This window comes from Heloderma suspectum, chromosome 5 (genome assembly GCF_057233095.1).
Source record: "Heloderma suspectum isolate Gila_16-S chromosome 5, 16-S_ref, whole genome shotgun sequence".
Lineage (NCBI taxonomy): Eukaryota > Metazoa > Chordata > Lepidosauria > Squamata > Helodermatidae > Heloderma > Heloderma suspectum.
This window is the reverse complement of record NC_139462.1, coordinates 78,282,931-78,300,326: the sequence shown is the minus strand read 5'-3', so window position 1 is coordinate 78,300,326 and position 17,396 is coordinate 78,282,931. Positions and strand designations below refer to the sequence as shown.

Below are 17,396 nucleotides of genomic sequence, written 5' to 3'. Positions count from 1 at the left end.
GTTATGGGACCTACCATGGTGGTGGTGGCTTGAATTGTTTCTTATGGTGGAGGTTAATTCAAAGCCAATTACTATTTTCAGAATAAATTTTAATGGATGTTGTGATCAGTTCAGTTCAATATAATTCAATATCCACTCAAAATTATTTTTGCTTTTCAAATACTGTGTGATGTTGATAAATATGGTGTGAGAATGAGTAACTGCATGTTTAATACTTGCATACTTGTCTGAAGGACATTAACGTGATGATTCACAAGCCCCCATCCACAGGAGAAGTCAATTTGAAGACTCTTTTTGAGGATTTTAACCCATTCTTCAAGATAACAGAATCAAGGAAGATACATGGTAGCCAAGGTAACAATAGCTGTGTATAAGAAAACAACAGTTGTTTATCATATTAATTTCAGAACCAAGAGTGCTTCCCTTCCTTCACTGAATGGCAATGAGGAACTTCGGGAGAAAAAACAGCTTTCTCCCAACATGCATCTTAGCAATGAAACAGGCGCAAGTCTAACAGTGAAATCCTGTACGGGTCTATTCAAAAGTAAGTCCCATTGTGTTCAGTAAGGCTTAGTCCCAGGTAATGGGATATAGGGTTGCAGCCTAAGCATTCTTGCATTGCAGCACTACTGCAGCATGGAGCATGTCAGATGCAAGGCCAGAGAAAAGAGAAGAGGCACACACCTTCAGGCCAGTGTGTTGGCCTTTTAAGAACCTACATTCTTCCAGCAAGGGGGTGGAACTTAGGAGGGGTAGATTGTAGGCAGAGGCTCATACGGCCTCAGTTTATCCCAAGGCATCCTTGCTTGTTGGGAACATAGGAAACTGCCTTATACTGAGTCAGACCGTTGGTGCATCTAGCCCAGTACTGTCGACACTGGGTTTCGGGAAGGAATTTTTCCAGCCTTACCTGGACATACTGGGGATTGAACCTGAGACCTTTTGCATGAAAAGTAGGTGCTCTACCACTGAGCCATTGCTGAGCCCTTCCTTGCTGGGGTTGCCTGCTGCTTCAGACTGATCAGAACATCTGGGAACAATGTAATATAATCATGTAGCATTCTTCCCAGGTGCATTCTGGCCTACATTTACAAATGGAATTGAGCAAGGCTGCTTAGTACAGCCAGACTGCTGTTTGCAGTGGCCGCTAGGTTTTTCCTAATTAAAAAAAGAAAAGAAAAGGGCGGGATGGGTAGGGAGGAAGAACCAAATCCTCTTTGAAATGGAAAGTGCTGTGTAAACTGCTATAATTTTGCCTGCTTCCTGAACATCAGTGATATTCTTAACCTTCCACCGTTGTGGGGGATTAAATGTTTCAGAGGGGGTGGGGAATTCCATTCAGCTCTAAGGGTTGGATCCAACCCTCACACTGGTGGGAGCCCACTCATGTAATGGGACTTCTGCTGGTGTGATAGGACTTCCCCATCTTCTCCTGGCCCACACATGCTGCATGCACATCTTCTCTGAAAAGTTTCCTTACCCTCCAGTGCAGGGGCTGTAAGGGGGGGGGGATATGTTTTGCCAGTAGTTCCTTCCTGCTGATGTAACAACTCCATTAGATACAATCCCATTAGATACAACTGGGCATGTTTAGCCTTGAGAAGACTGGGGGAAGATATGATAGTGTTCTTCAAGTACTTGAAAGGTTGTCACAGAGAGGAAGGCCAGGATCTCTTCCCGATCATGCCAGAGTGCAGGACACTGAATAATGGGCTCAAGTTACAGGAAGCCAGATTCCGGCTGAACATCAGGAAAAACTTCCTGACTGTTAGAGCAATACGACAATGGAACCGATTACCTAGGGAGGTGGTGGGCTCTCCCACACTGGAGGCATTCAAGATGAGGCTGGACAGCCACCTGTCAGGGATGCTGTGACTTGGATTCCTGCACTGAGCAGGGGATTGGACTTGATGGTCTTATAGGCCCCTTCCAACCCTACTATTCTATGATTCTATGAACCGTTAGTGGTCCCACACCTGACATTGCCTCTTTCCCTGGCCCTGCTCGCTTGTCCAAAGGGGTGTTTGTTTGTGAGCAGCTGCCCCTGAGGAGTTTCCAGGCCCCACACAAGCTCTCTCAGCACCTGGGGTGGGATAGAACATATACAGCCTCACACCCCACTCTCTTCCCTATACCATGTTGTGCCCTGCACCCCCTTCCCTATCTCTTTACTGCATTCCCTATCTCTTTTACTGCACCTCTTCCTCTTCCCTTTACCATGTCATCCACCCCCACTCTTGCCTCACTGTGCACCTCCACCCCTTCCCTTCACCTTATCATGTGCGCCCCTTCCCCCGGCTTTGTCGCATGCCCCTCTTTCCCTTCCTCTGTCGCATGCCCCTCTCCCCTTCCCCTTACTTCAACTATGCCCACACCGCTTCCCTTTGCATCATCAGTGCCCCCTTCCCCATACTTTTTTTTACCACTGTTGCTGCATTGTCTCTCTGGAGAGCCACACTGCAGGAAGGAGCGGCTGGTGCAGCTCTTGCCAGATCCCACCTGCCCACCCACCACCCAGCTCTTGCTGAGAGGCAACACAATTCCCTGGGTAACTCATCACAGTGATGGTGCAAAGCCACAAATCGTGATGCTACTCTGACACCAGTGTGGTCCTTATCATGGGTAGGGATGAATGGATTTTGTTACATCTGTTCCATGTGTGTTTCACAGATTCTCAGGCATCTTTCGTTCTGTTGTCCAGTTATTGATGGAATCGGGGGTTTTCAAGGATGTAAAAAAAAAAAAAATCTGTTTGCAAATGCACATTTGCATTAGCGCAAGTGCACATTTTTTCAAATCTCCCCAAAAAGTTAAAAAAGAAAAAGAAAAAGCAGCAGTCCATGGAATTCACATGACTTGGAAAAGCTGTTCCACTGCGGAATCCACAGGTTGGATTCATAGAAATCCGAACTCATTTGACTCTGTTGCAGATTTCTCTGACATCCCTAATCATGGAGGATCCTTTTCTTGTATTTCAAATAGGGATGTCACAGGCATCTGATATTGAGGTGGAGTCTGATGGACTCCAGCCCAGCCCGCTCAGCCTGCCGGACTGGGGTCTGTGGACTCTGCTGGCCATCTACCCTGCTCACCATGCAAACCATGGGATGGCCCGATGTGTGCCCAGCAACCTGGTCAGCTGCCTGGTCCCTTAGTGAGCTGCCATTTTGTGTAAAAATGGTGGTTTGTTATTCTGCATAAAAGGCCTTTTATGGAAGTGGCAGCCACAAAGCAAGATTAGAGGCATGACTGGACTGCAAGGGTTCAGTGAGTGCCTGGCAATCATGGATGCAGGTAAGTCTGTTCATCCCTAAATTCAAAGGATTGGACCTTTAAAATAAGATCTTTTGCAAGCAACTTCAATAATTCTGGCTGCAAAAGCCAGTTAAAATATTGTGGAAATATTCACCAGTAGCTGCATTTGAGGATGTAAATGGTCCTTTCCCGTACCTTACATTTTTCTACAGTGCATAGGTTTATTATTAAAATGGGGAGCAGTGGTCTGTATTTAAGATTTTAACTTGAATAGAAATTTAATCATTACAAATGTAATGTCAGTGTAAACAACTTGCTTTGCTGATGTGCAACTTCCAAATGACAGCCTCCAGCACCCCTTTGTTCAAAAGTCGGCAGGAGAACATTCTGAAACAGCCTGAGCTTTTTTTAAATTATGAGAAAGGAGGGGGGTATTGGCACCATTTCAGTCAGTTTATTGAAAAAGCCAGTTCATACAAGCTGCAATTTGTTTGACCCCGTGGTTATAGCAATAATATTTTATGCACATTACAGAAGGCCAGTGGCAGAACCCTGGCCTGAAACCAGGTTTTATGCCTTCTAGACTTATCAACAGGCTTGTAAACTGCCTGTCCTGATAAATATTGCAGAAGTGAAATGTGCAGGTTTGTCTGCAAAACATTTAGGAAGCAAGAAAAGAAGAAGACAATGCAGGGCCTCAAAGATGATAAAAGCAGACCCTCTCCCCCATTTCCCAATTTTTAAAAAAGCTTTCAAAAGAGCATACCACATGAAGTCAGAACAAAGAGGAAAAAGTGCATGCTTCCATTTCCTTTCAGTTTTCGTTAGCGCATCCATTCCTAGAGTTGCTGTGGGTTTTTTTTGTTTTGTTTTTTAAGATCTGACCTTTTTTCTCTCTTTATCAAGGGGACCACAATACCCACCTGACATCAAACTAGTGACAAGCACACAACAGAAAAATACCAGCCTAAAACATTTTCAAACAAAGATTTACATAGTAATTGTCTCAATGTGTCAAAGTATTCAATTTACATTGGCCAGCTTCAGTCATACTGCATTTCTATTCCAATCTAGCCTTGTCAGCTGAACTTGATAAAGCAGTGATAACTGGTAATTTCCATGACCATTTGACAGGTTTGTAAAATTAGCTTGGAGATGGGAACAGGAAGGAGCAGAAAATAATTTCCAGCAATAATGGTGGCTCACAGCTTCAGATCCATCAGTGGGAAGAAATATTCCTGAATGCATTGTGCTAAACAGGAAATTCAAATGTGTATATAAAACCCAACTTTCCAGTCAAGCCAAATAATTTGGACTGAAGCTGGTTCCTGAAACAGTTTTAAATCCAAATATTACAGCGTGATTGGTTTGTGGATCACAAAATTGACCAACAGGATTTTTAATGGAGAAAAACATTCGGTAAGTTCTATAATTTTATTTACAATGGGTACATTTACCATAAAAATAAGTGACTCTCACATATTATGATGGGGGGAGGGTACATCTAGAAATTTAATGTTGAATGGGGCAATCACTCGTTGAAGAAATATACACTGATCAGAGAGCCAGGAACCATCTACAGCTTCCTGCTGAGTGTACATTTGATCTAGGGATGATGGAGAAATCCGCCACGGACTCCAATGAGGCTGGATTCTTCATAATCCGGCCCCCTGGAGTCCGTGGCAGAACGGACTACTCCCCCCCCCACCACCCGAAATTCTCCCCGGACAGACCCTACCTGCTGCCGGCTGGTCTGGATCTGTCTGCTGCCATCTGTCCACTGCCCCGGACTGCAGACGCAAATGGTGTCTGGTGTAGCCGATGCCATTTGCGTCCCTGCTCTTTTCGGTGATAGGCTACGTCGCTACTGTTTTCATTATAGGCTACGTAAATATTTACCTAGCCTATCACGAAAAGAGCAGGGACGCAAATGGCATCCACTACGCCATTTGCGTCCCTGCTCTTTGCTGTGATAGGCTACATAAATACCTATCACCGAAAAGAGCAGGGATGCAAATGGCGTTGGCTATGCCGGACGCCATTAGCGTCTGCAGCCCAGCAGCAGACAGAAGTCCAGCTGTGGAAGGGCCAACCTGGTGGCTCCACGGACTCGCTGCAGAGCGGAGCCGGCCAGGGAAGATTCCAGGGGGAGGGACGGATTGCCTCCCCCCCACCCCATGGACACCAGAACCGGAATGGGGTGAGTATTTCATACACCCCTAATTTGATCACAAATTCAGAACATAAGAACATATGAAGAGCCATGCTGGATCAGACCAAGTATCTATCTAGTCCAGCATTCAGTTCACACAGTGGCCTACCAGCTGTCGACCAGGAAACCACAAGCAGGACACAAGTGCAACAGCACCCTCCCGCCCATATTCCTCAGCAAATGGTGTACATAGGCATACCGCCATCTCGTACTGGAGGTAGCACATAGCCATCAAGCCTAGTAGCCATAGGCTTCTCCTCCAGGAATTTCTCTAACCCCCTTTTAAAACCATCAGAGTTGGTGGCCATCACTACATCTTGTGGTAGCGAATTCCATAGTTTGACTATGCGCTGTGTGAAGGAGTACTTCCTTTTATCTATCCTAAATCTCCCACCATTCAGCTTCATGGGATGACTTCAGGTTCTAGTATTGTGAGTGAGAGAGAAAAAAGTCTCCCTATCCACATTCTCCACACCATGCGTAATTTTGTACATCTTCACCATGTTTCCACTTACTCTCCTTTTTTCCAAGCTAAACAATCCCAGCTGTTGTAATCTTCCCACATAGAAGAGATGCTCCAGCCCCTTGATCATTTTATTTGCCCTTTTCTGAGTTTTTTCCAGGGGCCATAGGATTGCTCTCTTAAAAATGCTGTTCTGTTCCCTGCATGTACAGCATTTTGTACACATTTATATACACACGCACCATAAACATTTACAGCAAATATTAATGAGTTTCACTCAATCTGTCACCTGTATTCTTACACAAATGTGAAAATAAAAAGATATATATTATTAAACATGAATTTTAAGGTAACAAATGAAAATGTATACCTTATTGTGGCTACCTGGCATAGTGCTAGCAGGGGGTAAATGGGTAGATTTGCACAAAATCAGCTTACTTTTTTTAAAGAAGAAAAACATTTTGCTGATAAAGGCAGAAAGGCAGCTCAACAGCTGGATGAGGGACATCATAAGCCATTTGTCCAATAAAACCAAAAATGGAAGACACACCAGAGGAATGTTGGCACTCACATTTACTCTAAGAAGACCCAGGAAATGGAGTGCTTCTTAGAATAGATCATGGTATAACCTGCAAAAACAGTTTGTGGTCCTTCCAAGTGCAAATCACATGAAAATATTCTGGCCTGTATAGACTCTAGAAAACTAGTTAAGTTGGAGTGCTTGGATTAAGGCCAATGACAGCCCAATCCCAAATCTTTCTGCACCACCAAAGAGGTGCTCAGGGTGGAACAGGGCAACAGTGCTGGCAAAATGACACCACCAAATATGACATTATAAAAGCAGTGTTACATACACATCAGAAACTGTTGGCAATAGGGGCAACAGATCCATTCACTTTATGGAAACCTGTAGTAGCACAAGGCCTGTCCATGAGACCAGTGTGGGTAAACTGAATGCATGGAGGGACAGAGTGGTACTGTGGCAATAATTCTCACCCCCTGCCCCAACTTTCAGGCATTCTTTGGCTTTCTGGCCCAGATCCTATGCATGTAGAAGTTGTATGTATGGACTGCGGAGGCTCTGTCTGCGTAATCTGCAATCCTACAAAAAGCAGTGTTCCTGATGATGCAAATAATTAGGCTGGCCGCTTACATATTGCCAAAAAAGAAAAAGGGAAAAAAGAGGAAATGTATCACCAAAAAAAAAAAAAAAAGGATAAAGGGGACAAGGATTTGCATTCAATGTGCAGGTGCTAATTTAGATGTACATGTGCGAATTCAGAAATAATGACTATAATTTAAATCAAAATACTATACATCTCACCATAGCAAAGAAGACTGTGACCAGGTGACTTGGGTGCCTGCCTGCCTGCTCAGTCTCTTCCCCAGGTGCTGAGCGTCAAGGCTCCTGCTCTCCTGGTTCTTTAAACCAGGCTTGGACTGGACAGCCCTTCAGACAGAGGATGGCCTTCAAATGCAAGACTGAAAGCCCTTCAAAAAGAGGGCTGTCCTCTGTAAAGCAGGACACACGGCCACCCTCAAGCAGAGCCTTGGGCATACACTTTACATGTGCATCAGCCTTGTGTGGAAGAGCCCATTATAGTATGGTGGTCAAGGGTGGGGCCTGCCATTGCTCTCCCCTGCTCCCCCCCAGACATCTGGTACTACATCCACATTGGTTGTGTGAATAAGGCTGCACTGCTTGCAGAATATGGCTGTGACCAGCTTTGTTAAAAATTCCATGTAAATGTTGCTGGATGTAGGCAGGACTCTTCAGAATACTATGTTGCTCTTGGCAAGTCACAGAAGAAGAATGCGGGTGCCAGAGAGGGTCGTGGCAGGAAAGCTGTTTACAAGGAAAGTGCAGACACCATAGTGCTGACGTTCCCAATAAAGGCACTGCTGACAGTGCCCTGCTTCTGGGGATATCCTAAGAAATGTCATGGCCCATCTGGCTAGCAGTGGGTGAAAAACAAATTAGTAGCAGATATATTGACAAACACAACAGGGGAAAGTGGCAGTTCAGCCTCATTTTGTCCCTAATGATTTTCTGTATTGTTTCCACTGGCACTGTTCTGAACACCAATAGAAATCATCAGGATATTCTTTTGGAGCAGGAGCTGTTGTGCAGCGCATATTTATCATGCCAACAATGCAATTGAATGTAACTTTAATGCTCTGTAATTATATATTAAAATCCCATCTAACTGGAAACACTCTTGGCCAGTGGGAATTGCTGTAGATAATTTCATGTGACCTGGGGATAATTTTGCCAGCCAACAGGCAAAAACAAAATATTTAAAACAAATAGATTAGATAAAACTGACTTAATTCTTTGCATTAATCATATGCAAATTAACACTGGGTTACAGAGATTAATATATGGGTTTCCAAGGGCATGCTTTGCCTTTCTTGGAAGAACTTTTAATATGTCCCTTAAAATGAGATGCACATCATCTAAAAGCCCAACAAAAAACAGCAGATACATTAACCTATGCTAGACTGTTAACACAGGGTATAATCCCGCAGTAAGGTATTCTGTGCATTCTCCATTGAAAGAAATGGGGGCTGCATAAGACCATGGCAATGTTCCTGCAGAGCTATCATTGCTTTCAATAGGGCTTGTGCAGGAGAACTTCCAAGGGGATTGGGCCTCTTGATACTTTCATTGAGCCTTGCCAAAGAAGTTGTTCAAGATACATGATAACAAACAGATACAACATACATGAAAATAGTAATACTCCTGTAACCATCAAAAATCTTTCCTACTTCAAATTCCCAATTAGTCTTCTCACAGAGCAATCCCACAGAGGTCAGGGGAGTCCATGCCAAAGGAACCAACACTCCCAAGCCCTGCTGGGCTTGTGCCGGCCAGGGTGGAAAGTGGACTCCACAGCTTTTTTTTTTTTTTCCTTTCTATTTTCATTTCACTTGCTGGTTTTTGTTTTCCTTTTCTGTCAGACTGGTTCCTCTGGTAGGAAAATCCACGACACCAATTCCAGGGCTGGCATAGCCTTTTCCTCATTTAGGAGGCATCCTGGGGCAGCGGGGGGGGGGGAGACACACCCTGACATGCCCCTTTTTTCTTCTTAGTGCCACCAGTGCACCAATAGTGGACAAGTGATGGCACTGGAGGATTCTATCGTTGGAACAAGGCCACCAATGGCAGACCTCTTCCTTCGACTGCAGACCTTCCAGCCCACCTACAGACTGGAAATATCTGCAGTATCCTGTGGACCTTGAGACACCCTCCGAGGGACTATAGGACTGCACCCTCGGCTTGTAAAAAACAACAGCTTTTATAAAAAAAGTAATCGAAAACTTATCTGAATAGAATAGTCTTCACTTGGTGCCTGAAACACTGCACACTCATGATGAAACATGCATTTGTGAGGAAGGAATTTCAAAGCCACCACTGAAATAACCTCTCCTCCCCACCCACCCCACCCCACCCCTGAATGGACTTTAATGGCCTCTCTTGAAGATTGTAAAAGATAGAGGGGCATTCCCTAGGTTTTCCAGAGCCAAAGCAATTATTTTTTTTCTTTTGACCCATTATTCATTGACTGATCTGTCTGTCTGTCTGTCTGTCTGTCTGTCTGTCTGTCTGTCTGTCTATTGATGGATTGATCCATCTATCACCTAGCTACCTAGCTGGTGTGTGCACCAGCAACAAGATTCGGTTTGGACCCCAATTTGGTGATTTGGTAAGGAAAAGCGAATGGCTTATTCCTCCCACAAAACTGAATGCTCCCCTCTCACAAAAATATCGCTCGCATCCTTCTGAAACTGTGCGGTTTGCTTGACAAGGACCAGTTCGATACTGTATGTCATTTTCATAACAATTGCCCCAAAATGGGGATAAGTGCATCCTTTTTTGGTGACTCCCAAACTGTAAAGCCTGCTCTTGCACAAAGCTCCGTGCACCCATTCATCTGAAACTTGGCAGGCTTGATCCCCTCATATGGACTACTATGCCTGATAATTTCATCCCATTCTGACAAAACAGAAAGGGCAATAGGACAGGGATGGATGGTGGATGTGGAGCATACAGTGGCAGAGACAGAAAGGCTTGAACATCCAGCATTTTCCAAGCAAGCACCCAATGCTACACCCTCCCAGGTCTGACAGATCCCACCAAAACTCTTGTAATGATCCTGCCCCTGAGAGAGAGAGAACTAGCAAAGAGCACTGAACACTGGATCAGTCCTGAAATATATTACATTCCTCCCATAATGCACTGGTGATGGAGAGCCCCAGTAAAACCATTTACAGTGATTATAAGCTAGATCCTCCAATCACAAAACTACTCTGCACTCTCCCTCCTCCTCCCCCTGGTGTTTTCCTTATATGGACAGATTGGGGAGAAATATATCAGTTTTTGGAGAGACACTGTCTGTGTCTCTGTGTCCCTTCAAATCCTGAATCTTCAGGAGTGTTCAGAGATTTGGTCAATTTTGAAGGAGCCCTGCTTGGATTCAGACATCTCCTAAATTTGTCAGAATCAGCCCAATTTGGTTCTGGATTTGGCCAAATCTGATCCACACCCCTATTATCTATCCATCTTAATAAAAAGTCTTGTTAACAAAATCAGACGGCCAATGGTGGAAAGACAGAAATGGAAAGATGTGTCCGATTATTTCTATCAAATCACCTCAGAGTGGCTCTTTGCATCTTGCAATCCTCTCCCAAGGCTTGGCCCAGTTGCCACCAGTATCTGGCCTCCTGCCACTAGTCTCTGCTGGCAGAAATTTCACATCCCTCCAGCCTGGAAGCCAGGGGAGGCTGGTGTATCCGATTTTGGTGGGGCACAGATTCTATTCTGGGTTTTAGTTACAACCAGCCAGAAGTCTAAAGGAGCTATCCAAGGTGCTGGACCCTATCCGCAAAATAGGTCCAGCACCTTGGATAGCTTGTTTAGACTTCTGGCTGGTTGCAACTAAAACCTAGAATGGGATCTCTGCCCCACTGAAATTGGATCCACCAGCCTACCCGGCTGGAAGGTCAAACAATGCCCACAGTGGAACTAACTACCTACTTTTGTTCCTTACTACAGATGGATGGAAGTGAAAGAGGAAAGTATACCCATAGCAGCTTTGCAGCTTCACACCTTTTCAAATCTTCAGTTGAATCCAGGTGCTTCTCCATAAAGAGGCAAACCAAGGGAAGGCATGCAATGAAACAGTCCATCAGATTCAGTATACCTACTTAGGATGTCGAATGTCTGGCAGTGATCGCTCCAAGGCAATGTTATTGCTCACAAAAATATTGAAACCATTTTCCCGATAAGCAGCATCATCACTGTCTTCTTCTGTGAGAGGGTACGGCTTTCCCTGTTCACCTTTGCCTGGAATGGCATGAAAACAACATATAGATACCAATCAGTGGAGTTTGAGTGTCCAGAAGCAATTAACAAGTTGTTCTGTAGATCAGTATGTGGCAATCCTGCGGCAGACAACCTTTTTGACAAGCTTGCTATAAGTCAAGACTGATGCAGGAAACAGTGCGCTTCAGTGCACATTAGAATACAGTCCCTCTCTGCCTTAAAGTGGTTTCCCCTCTGGTCTAGCAAGCCAGACAGCAGAAATCAGAGCTGCTACAAGGGAGATAAGCAAGAACATAGACTTAAGTCTATAGCATAGCCAGGCGCATAGGTTCTCCTGCTTGGGTCTAGGTGTACCACAAACACTTCTGCATGTTGGTACTGCATGTACCAATGAAATGAATGGACCAAAGTCAAATAACCAACTCTATTGGACTTTGAGAGAGTACTGCTATAGACATAGATGGATGGGGGCAAAGTAATAGAACTTTCATATCTGAACTAGTCTGGTCTGGTCTCTGCTCCACAGTGGCTCTTGCAAGGTTTTATATTGTTGTGTCATCATTCTCGTTGTTGTTATTGTCATTGTTGTTGTCATCATCAAATTATTTAAAGTCTTTTTAACCTGCCCTTCATCCTAGGAGATTAGGACAGTGTACAAGAGGCATAAAAACCAAACTGTGCCACATTATAATACAATAAAAACATAAAATCACAATAAAAACAAATCAGAATAATAAAAACAGCAGAGCAAACTAAACATAAGCCAACCTAACACTTTAAAATGCCTGGGCAAATAGGCAAGTTTAACCTGATGACAAAATGATAGCAGCATCCGAGTTTCAACCGTGAGGGCATTCCAGAGACAGGGTGCCATTATAGAGAAGTCTTTCTGCCTAGCTCCTGAACGATGTGCTTCCCCTGGCAAAAGAGCCTCCTCTGACAATCTTAAGACACAGCCAGGTGGGTATAGTGAGCGACACTCCTTCAGGTATTTGGGTTCCAAGCCATTTAGGACTTTAAACTAAGTGCCTTCAGTTGAGCTCAGAAGCAAATAGGCAACCAATGTAAGTCTTTAAGAACTGGTATGATATGAGCCCATCTGGCAATACCAGTTAAAATTATGGCAGCTGCATTCTTCACTATTTCAAGCTTCTGGGCCATCTTCAAGGGCTACCCCATGTACAATGGATTACAATAATCCATTCGGGAGGTTACCAGAGCATGGCTCCCCATGGACAGTAGGGAGGCTGGAGAAATTTGAGACAGACTAAAATGAGCTGGGATTTCTAAGTATCTGACCTGCAGAATCCACTGTGGAGTGATCCCCTCAGGCCGCGCGGAGTCTGTGGACTTTTGGAAGTCTTTTTTACTTTCCAGAAATGTATGCATATTAATTCGCAGGAAAGTATGCACATTTCTGCTCAGGAAAAGTGGAACGGAATGGGGGACAATACACTAAGTATTAACGTACTAAGGTAAATTATGTAAATTGTTAAAAAACCTCTTACGTAATTATTTGCGTATTTTTTCGTATGACAAAAAATAAAATAAAAATCAATTTGCATCTGTCTGTGACTGGACTATGGAAGAAAAGGTGCCTGACCATCCACGAAACACAGACAGAATGGATTTCACGCAGTCCATACATCCCTAACGGACAGACTATCTATGTGCAGACATGGTCACATCTGGGAAAACAAATGACGCTGATCAAAGGTACTCGGTGCTACGGAGGCCACCTGAGCCTCAAACAACAGTGCTGCATTTAGCAATATCTCCATCCTACATACCTGCTCTTTCAAGGGGTGTAGCAACCCCATCTAGAATAGGATATACACCTACCCACAGTGCCTCTGCCTTGTCAGGATTCAGCTTATGTTTATTGGCCCTCATCCAGCCCATTACCAACTCCAGGGACTGGTCCAACACCTGCACAACCCCACCTGACTCAGATGACACAGAGAGAGAGATAGCGCGCGAGAGCTGATAGCACTTCACTCCAACTCCCCCCCCCCATCTCACCCAATGGCTTCATATAGTTGCTAAAAACCATTTTGGATAATATAGAATCTTGCAGGACCCCACAGCATAAATAGCATGGAGTTGTGCATGGAGTCAAGCAGAAGCTACATGCTTCGCAATTAATGTAACATGTAGTTTGACCCAGAAAAAGAGGTGAGATTATAATAGTTGAGGCTGAGTAATAGTTTGTATTTTAAGCTTTCCTGCAAGCACTGGGGACAGAATCCATCAATCAGTGAATTGCTGCTGCTTCTTCTTCTTCTTCTTCTTCTTCTTCTTCTTCTTCTTCTTCTTCTTCTTCTTCTTTAAAATACATGTTTCTCTCCCTTGAGATGGTGATGACAGGAGTGAAAGGATGTGTAGGGATGTAAGAACTCACCCTAGCTCGGTTTCTCCAGGTGACCGCTGAAGCGGTGCCCCTGGTCACCCGCCCCAGACCCGCGCTCGGGCCGCCCACGAGCTCGGCGAGTATAATCCCTCTAATATTGAGCTTATTTAGCTTTCCCAGCTCCAACCTGCACATATTTAAATATGCGCATTTTTTAACATCCTGTTTTACGTAGCAGCAATCGAAGGCGTGAAAATGGTGGGCGCTCACTGAACGGGGTTGCGGTGAGTCCTGGAGAATGCAAGCGGGCATGAGTGGGCCCAAGCAGGGGGCGAGCAAGGACAATGTCTCAGCAGGCGCAGTCCGGGGGCTGCAGGCAGGGGGAGCCCAACGAATTCCCAGACCCAGTTGGGTGCCTGCGACATCCCTAGATGCAGGCAATGTCTGGTAAAATCTGAGAAGCCAGGATTTCTAATGCTTTAGGGACAAGGCTTGGACATGCTACCACATAGCTCATTAGGGACAAGGCTTGGACATGCTACCATATAGCTCACCCTCCTCTTGACAGGTGGACACAGGCGAAACTGTTCACTTAGGGTACAGTCCTATGCATGTTTAGACAGGAAAAGTCCTACAACTCCCAGCATTTCCCAGCCAGCCATGCTGACTGGGGAATGCTTAGAGTTGTAAGAATTGAATTAGAGTTGTAAACATACATAGGATTGTGTCTTTAATGTATGGATATGCACATTTCCATGATTTCCATGATTTATGTCCATTGAATGAATGTTTACTCAAAAGTAAGAGCTTACTGAGTTCAGTGGGACTGATGCCACCAGTCATGAATGCAGCCTCTTTATGGCTCAGAATTCAGCTTTTTTAAATACATTATTTGGGTTACCTGTGACAGTTGCCATATTTGAACTGGCTCCTAGCACCCCTTTAATCCCAATGAGATAGGCAGCAATTAGCTGTTGATCATGGTTAGCTCCATGCTACAGAAAGCTTTACCTGCTGATTCTTATACCTGTTGAAGGGCCTGAAGGAGGTCAGATCTTTTACTGGCCAGAAGAACACCCCATCACCCAGAATGCTCAGGGATTCTAACTGTGTAGGTCAGGGGTAGGCAGTGTGGTGCCCACATGTACCAGTGTACCCTCAGACACCTTTCTTGGCACTTGCCAAGATGCCCTATGCATCCCACTTAAAAAAAATAATAACAAAGTTTCTTACTGGCAGCTGGGACCACAGGCAAGTTGGATTTGGCCCGTGGGGCAGAGGTTCGACACCCTGATGTAAAGTATGCCCCACTCTGGCATTAGTCTCTTTCAAAGCAGTAGGAAGTCATCAGACACCTGTAAGTCCTCCTCTTATAGGAGGATTACCCTATAAGAGTAATGATTACCCATAACAGAAATTTAAGGCATGAAAGAGTTGTGTGTATGAAACACAATTAGGAAATCAAGGGAGAGAGCAGCGTCTGTGGGGATGGCAACAAGAAAGGGATGCTTGCAGAAATTCCACCTTGGGAATGGAGTGCAGCTGGGCTCATCATCACCTCTTTGAAAAGGGCTGCTGGGAAATCTAGTTTCTAGCCATACCTTTAAAGGGAGGTATCTGTCTACAAAACTAAGTGTTATAATTCATGAAACCAAAGACTTTTCCTCAAGGCAGAGATACAGTTGGTAAGAATTGGAAAGATAGTTTTAACCAGATACATTTATTATTTTCTGTAGTTTTTATCTCAGCCTTCCCCAACATCGCAAACACAAATGCTTTAAAATGCATTAAGCCCCCTAATAACACATCTTAGGCTATGTATTTTAAAGTTTATTATTTATTTAAAGCATTTCTTTACTCCAATTCTTAGCTGAAAAGGATCCCAGAACTGCTTAGATGAGATCAATATCAAGCAAGATATGACACAAAAGGGTAAAAAGGAATGGGGAAGGGGAGGGGGGAGCAAACTCAGCCACCAATTTTTAACTTGACAAAGTTCTTATAACCTGCTTGAATGGAAATTGTTGACCGAGAGGAGGATCCAGCAAAATGAAACCCCACGAAGGATGCCAAAAAGCAAAGGGATAAGCAAAAGAGGTGTTTTATTCCACAAAAATAAATAGTTCCAACACATTTTGGACCACATGTAAGTCCTTCTTCAGGGTACAGCAGAGGAGATTGGAGTTTGAAGAGCAAGCATGATTGCATTTGGTTACATTAAGTTTGTTTATTCCAGAAATATGTTATCATTCCATATGTCATGATTACCAGAAGAACTGATGACTGTGTGTGGGTGCAAAACAGGCCACGTAAGAATGTGCAAACTCTAAAGGATCCCCTTCATGGATCACTGCCTTGTTGTGGCGAAGGGGCTTGAGTAAGTCAGTGAAGCCATAAGCTATGCCGTGCAGGGCCACCCAAGACGGACAGGCCATGGCAGAGAGTTCTGACAAAATGTGGTCCACTGGAGAAGGAAATGGCAACCCATTTCTCCATTTCCTGGAGAAGGAAATGGCAACCCACTCCAGTATTCTTGCCAAGAAAACCCCATGAAACGTATCACAAGGCTAAAAGAGATGACGCCAGAAGATGAGCCCCTCAGGTCGGAAGGTGTCCAATATACTACTGGGGAAGAGCAGAGGGTATTTCCAAGTAGCGCCAGAAAGAGTGAAGCGGCTGGGCCAAGGACACTCAGCTGTGGATGTGTCTGGTGGTGAAAAGAAAATCCGATACTGTAAAGAACAATATTGTTTAGGAACCTGGAATGTCAGATCAATGAATCAAGGTAAGCTGGAGGTGGTCAAACATGAGATGGCAAGATTGAACATCGACATCTTGGGAATCAGCGAACTAAAATGGACAGGCATGGGCGAATTTAATTCAGGTGACCATCATATCTACTACTGTGGGCAAGAATCCCTTCGAAGAAATGGAGTAGCACTCATAGTCAACAAAAGGGTGGGAAAAGCAGTACTGGGGTACAATCTTAAAAATGATAGAATGATCTCAGTACGAATCCAAGGCAAACCATTCAACATCACAGTAATTCAAGTCTATGCCCCAACCACTGATGCCGAAGAAGCTGAGGTTGATCGGTTCTATGAAGACCTACAACACCTTCTAGAACTAACACCAAAAAAAGATGTCCTCTTCATCATAGGAGATTGGAATGCTAAAGTAGGAAGTCAAGAAATCACCGGGATAACAGGCAAGCATGGCCTTGGTGACAAAATGAAGCAGGACAAAAGCTAATAGAGTTTTGCCAAGAGAACACACTGATCATAGCAAACAGTCTTTTCCAACAGCACAAGAGACGACTCTACACATGGACATCACCAGATGGTTGACATCAAAATCAGATGGATTATGTCCTTTGCAGCCAAAGATGGAGAAGCTCTATACAGGCAGTAAAAACAAGACCTGGAGTTGACTGTGGCTCAGATCATGAGCTTCTTGTTGCAAAATTTCGGCTTAAATTGAAGAATGTCGGGAAAACTACTAAGCCATTCAGGTATGACCTAAATCATATCCCTTATGAATATACAGTGGAGGTGACGAATAGATTTCAGGGATTAGATCTGATAGACAGAGATCCTGAGGAACTATGGACGGAGGTCCATAACATTGTTCAGGAGGCAGCAACTCAATCCATCCCAAAGAAAAAGAAATGCAAGAAAGCAAAGTGGCTGTCTGATGAGGCTTTACAAGTAGCTGAGGAAAGAAGGGAAATGAAAAGCAGGGGAGAAAGGGGAAGATATACCCAACTGAATGCAGATTTCCAGAGAATAGC

General features: G+C 44.3%; 1 protein-coding gene across 1 annotated transcript in view; it reads right to left on the bottom strand.

The window, feature by feature from the left end:
- Nucleotides 1–17,396, bottom strand: part of GALNTL6 (polypeptide N-acetylgalactosaminyltransferase like 6) — a 345,089-nt gene that overhangs the window by 21,142 nt on the left and 306,551 nt on the right. Inside the window, exon 3 of the mRNA XM_084860290.1 lies at nt 11,139–11,277. Within this exon, the coding sequence (XP_084716416.1) occupies nt 11,139–11,277 (139 nt within the window). The remainder of the gene's footprint in view (nt 1–11,138; nt 11,278–17,396) is intronic.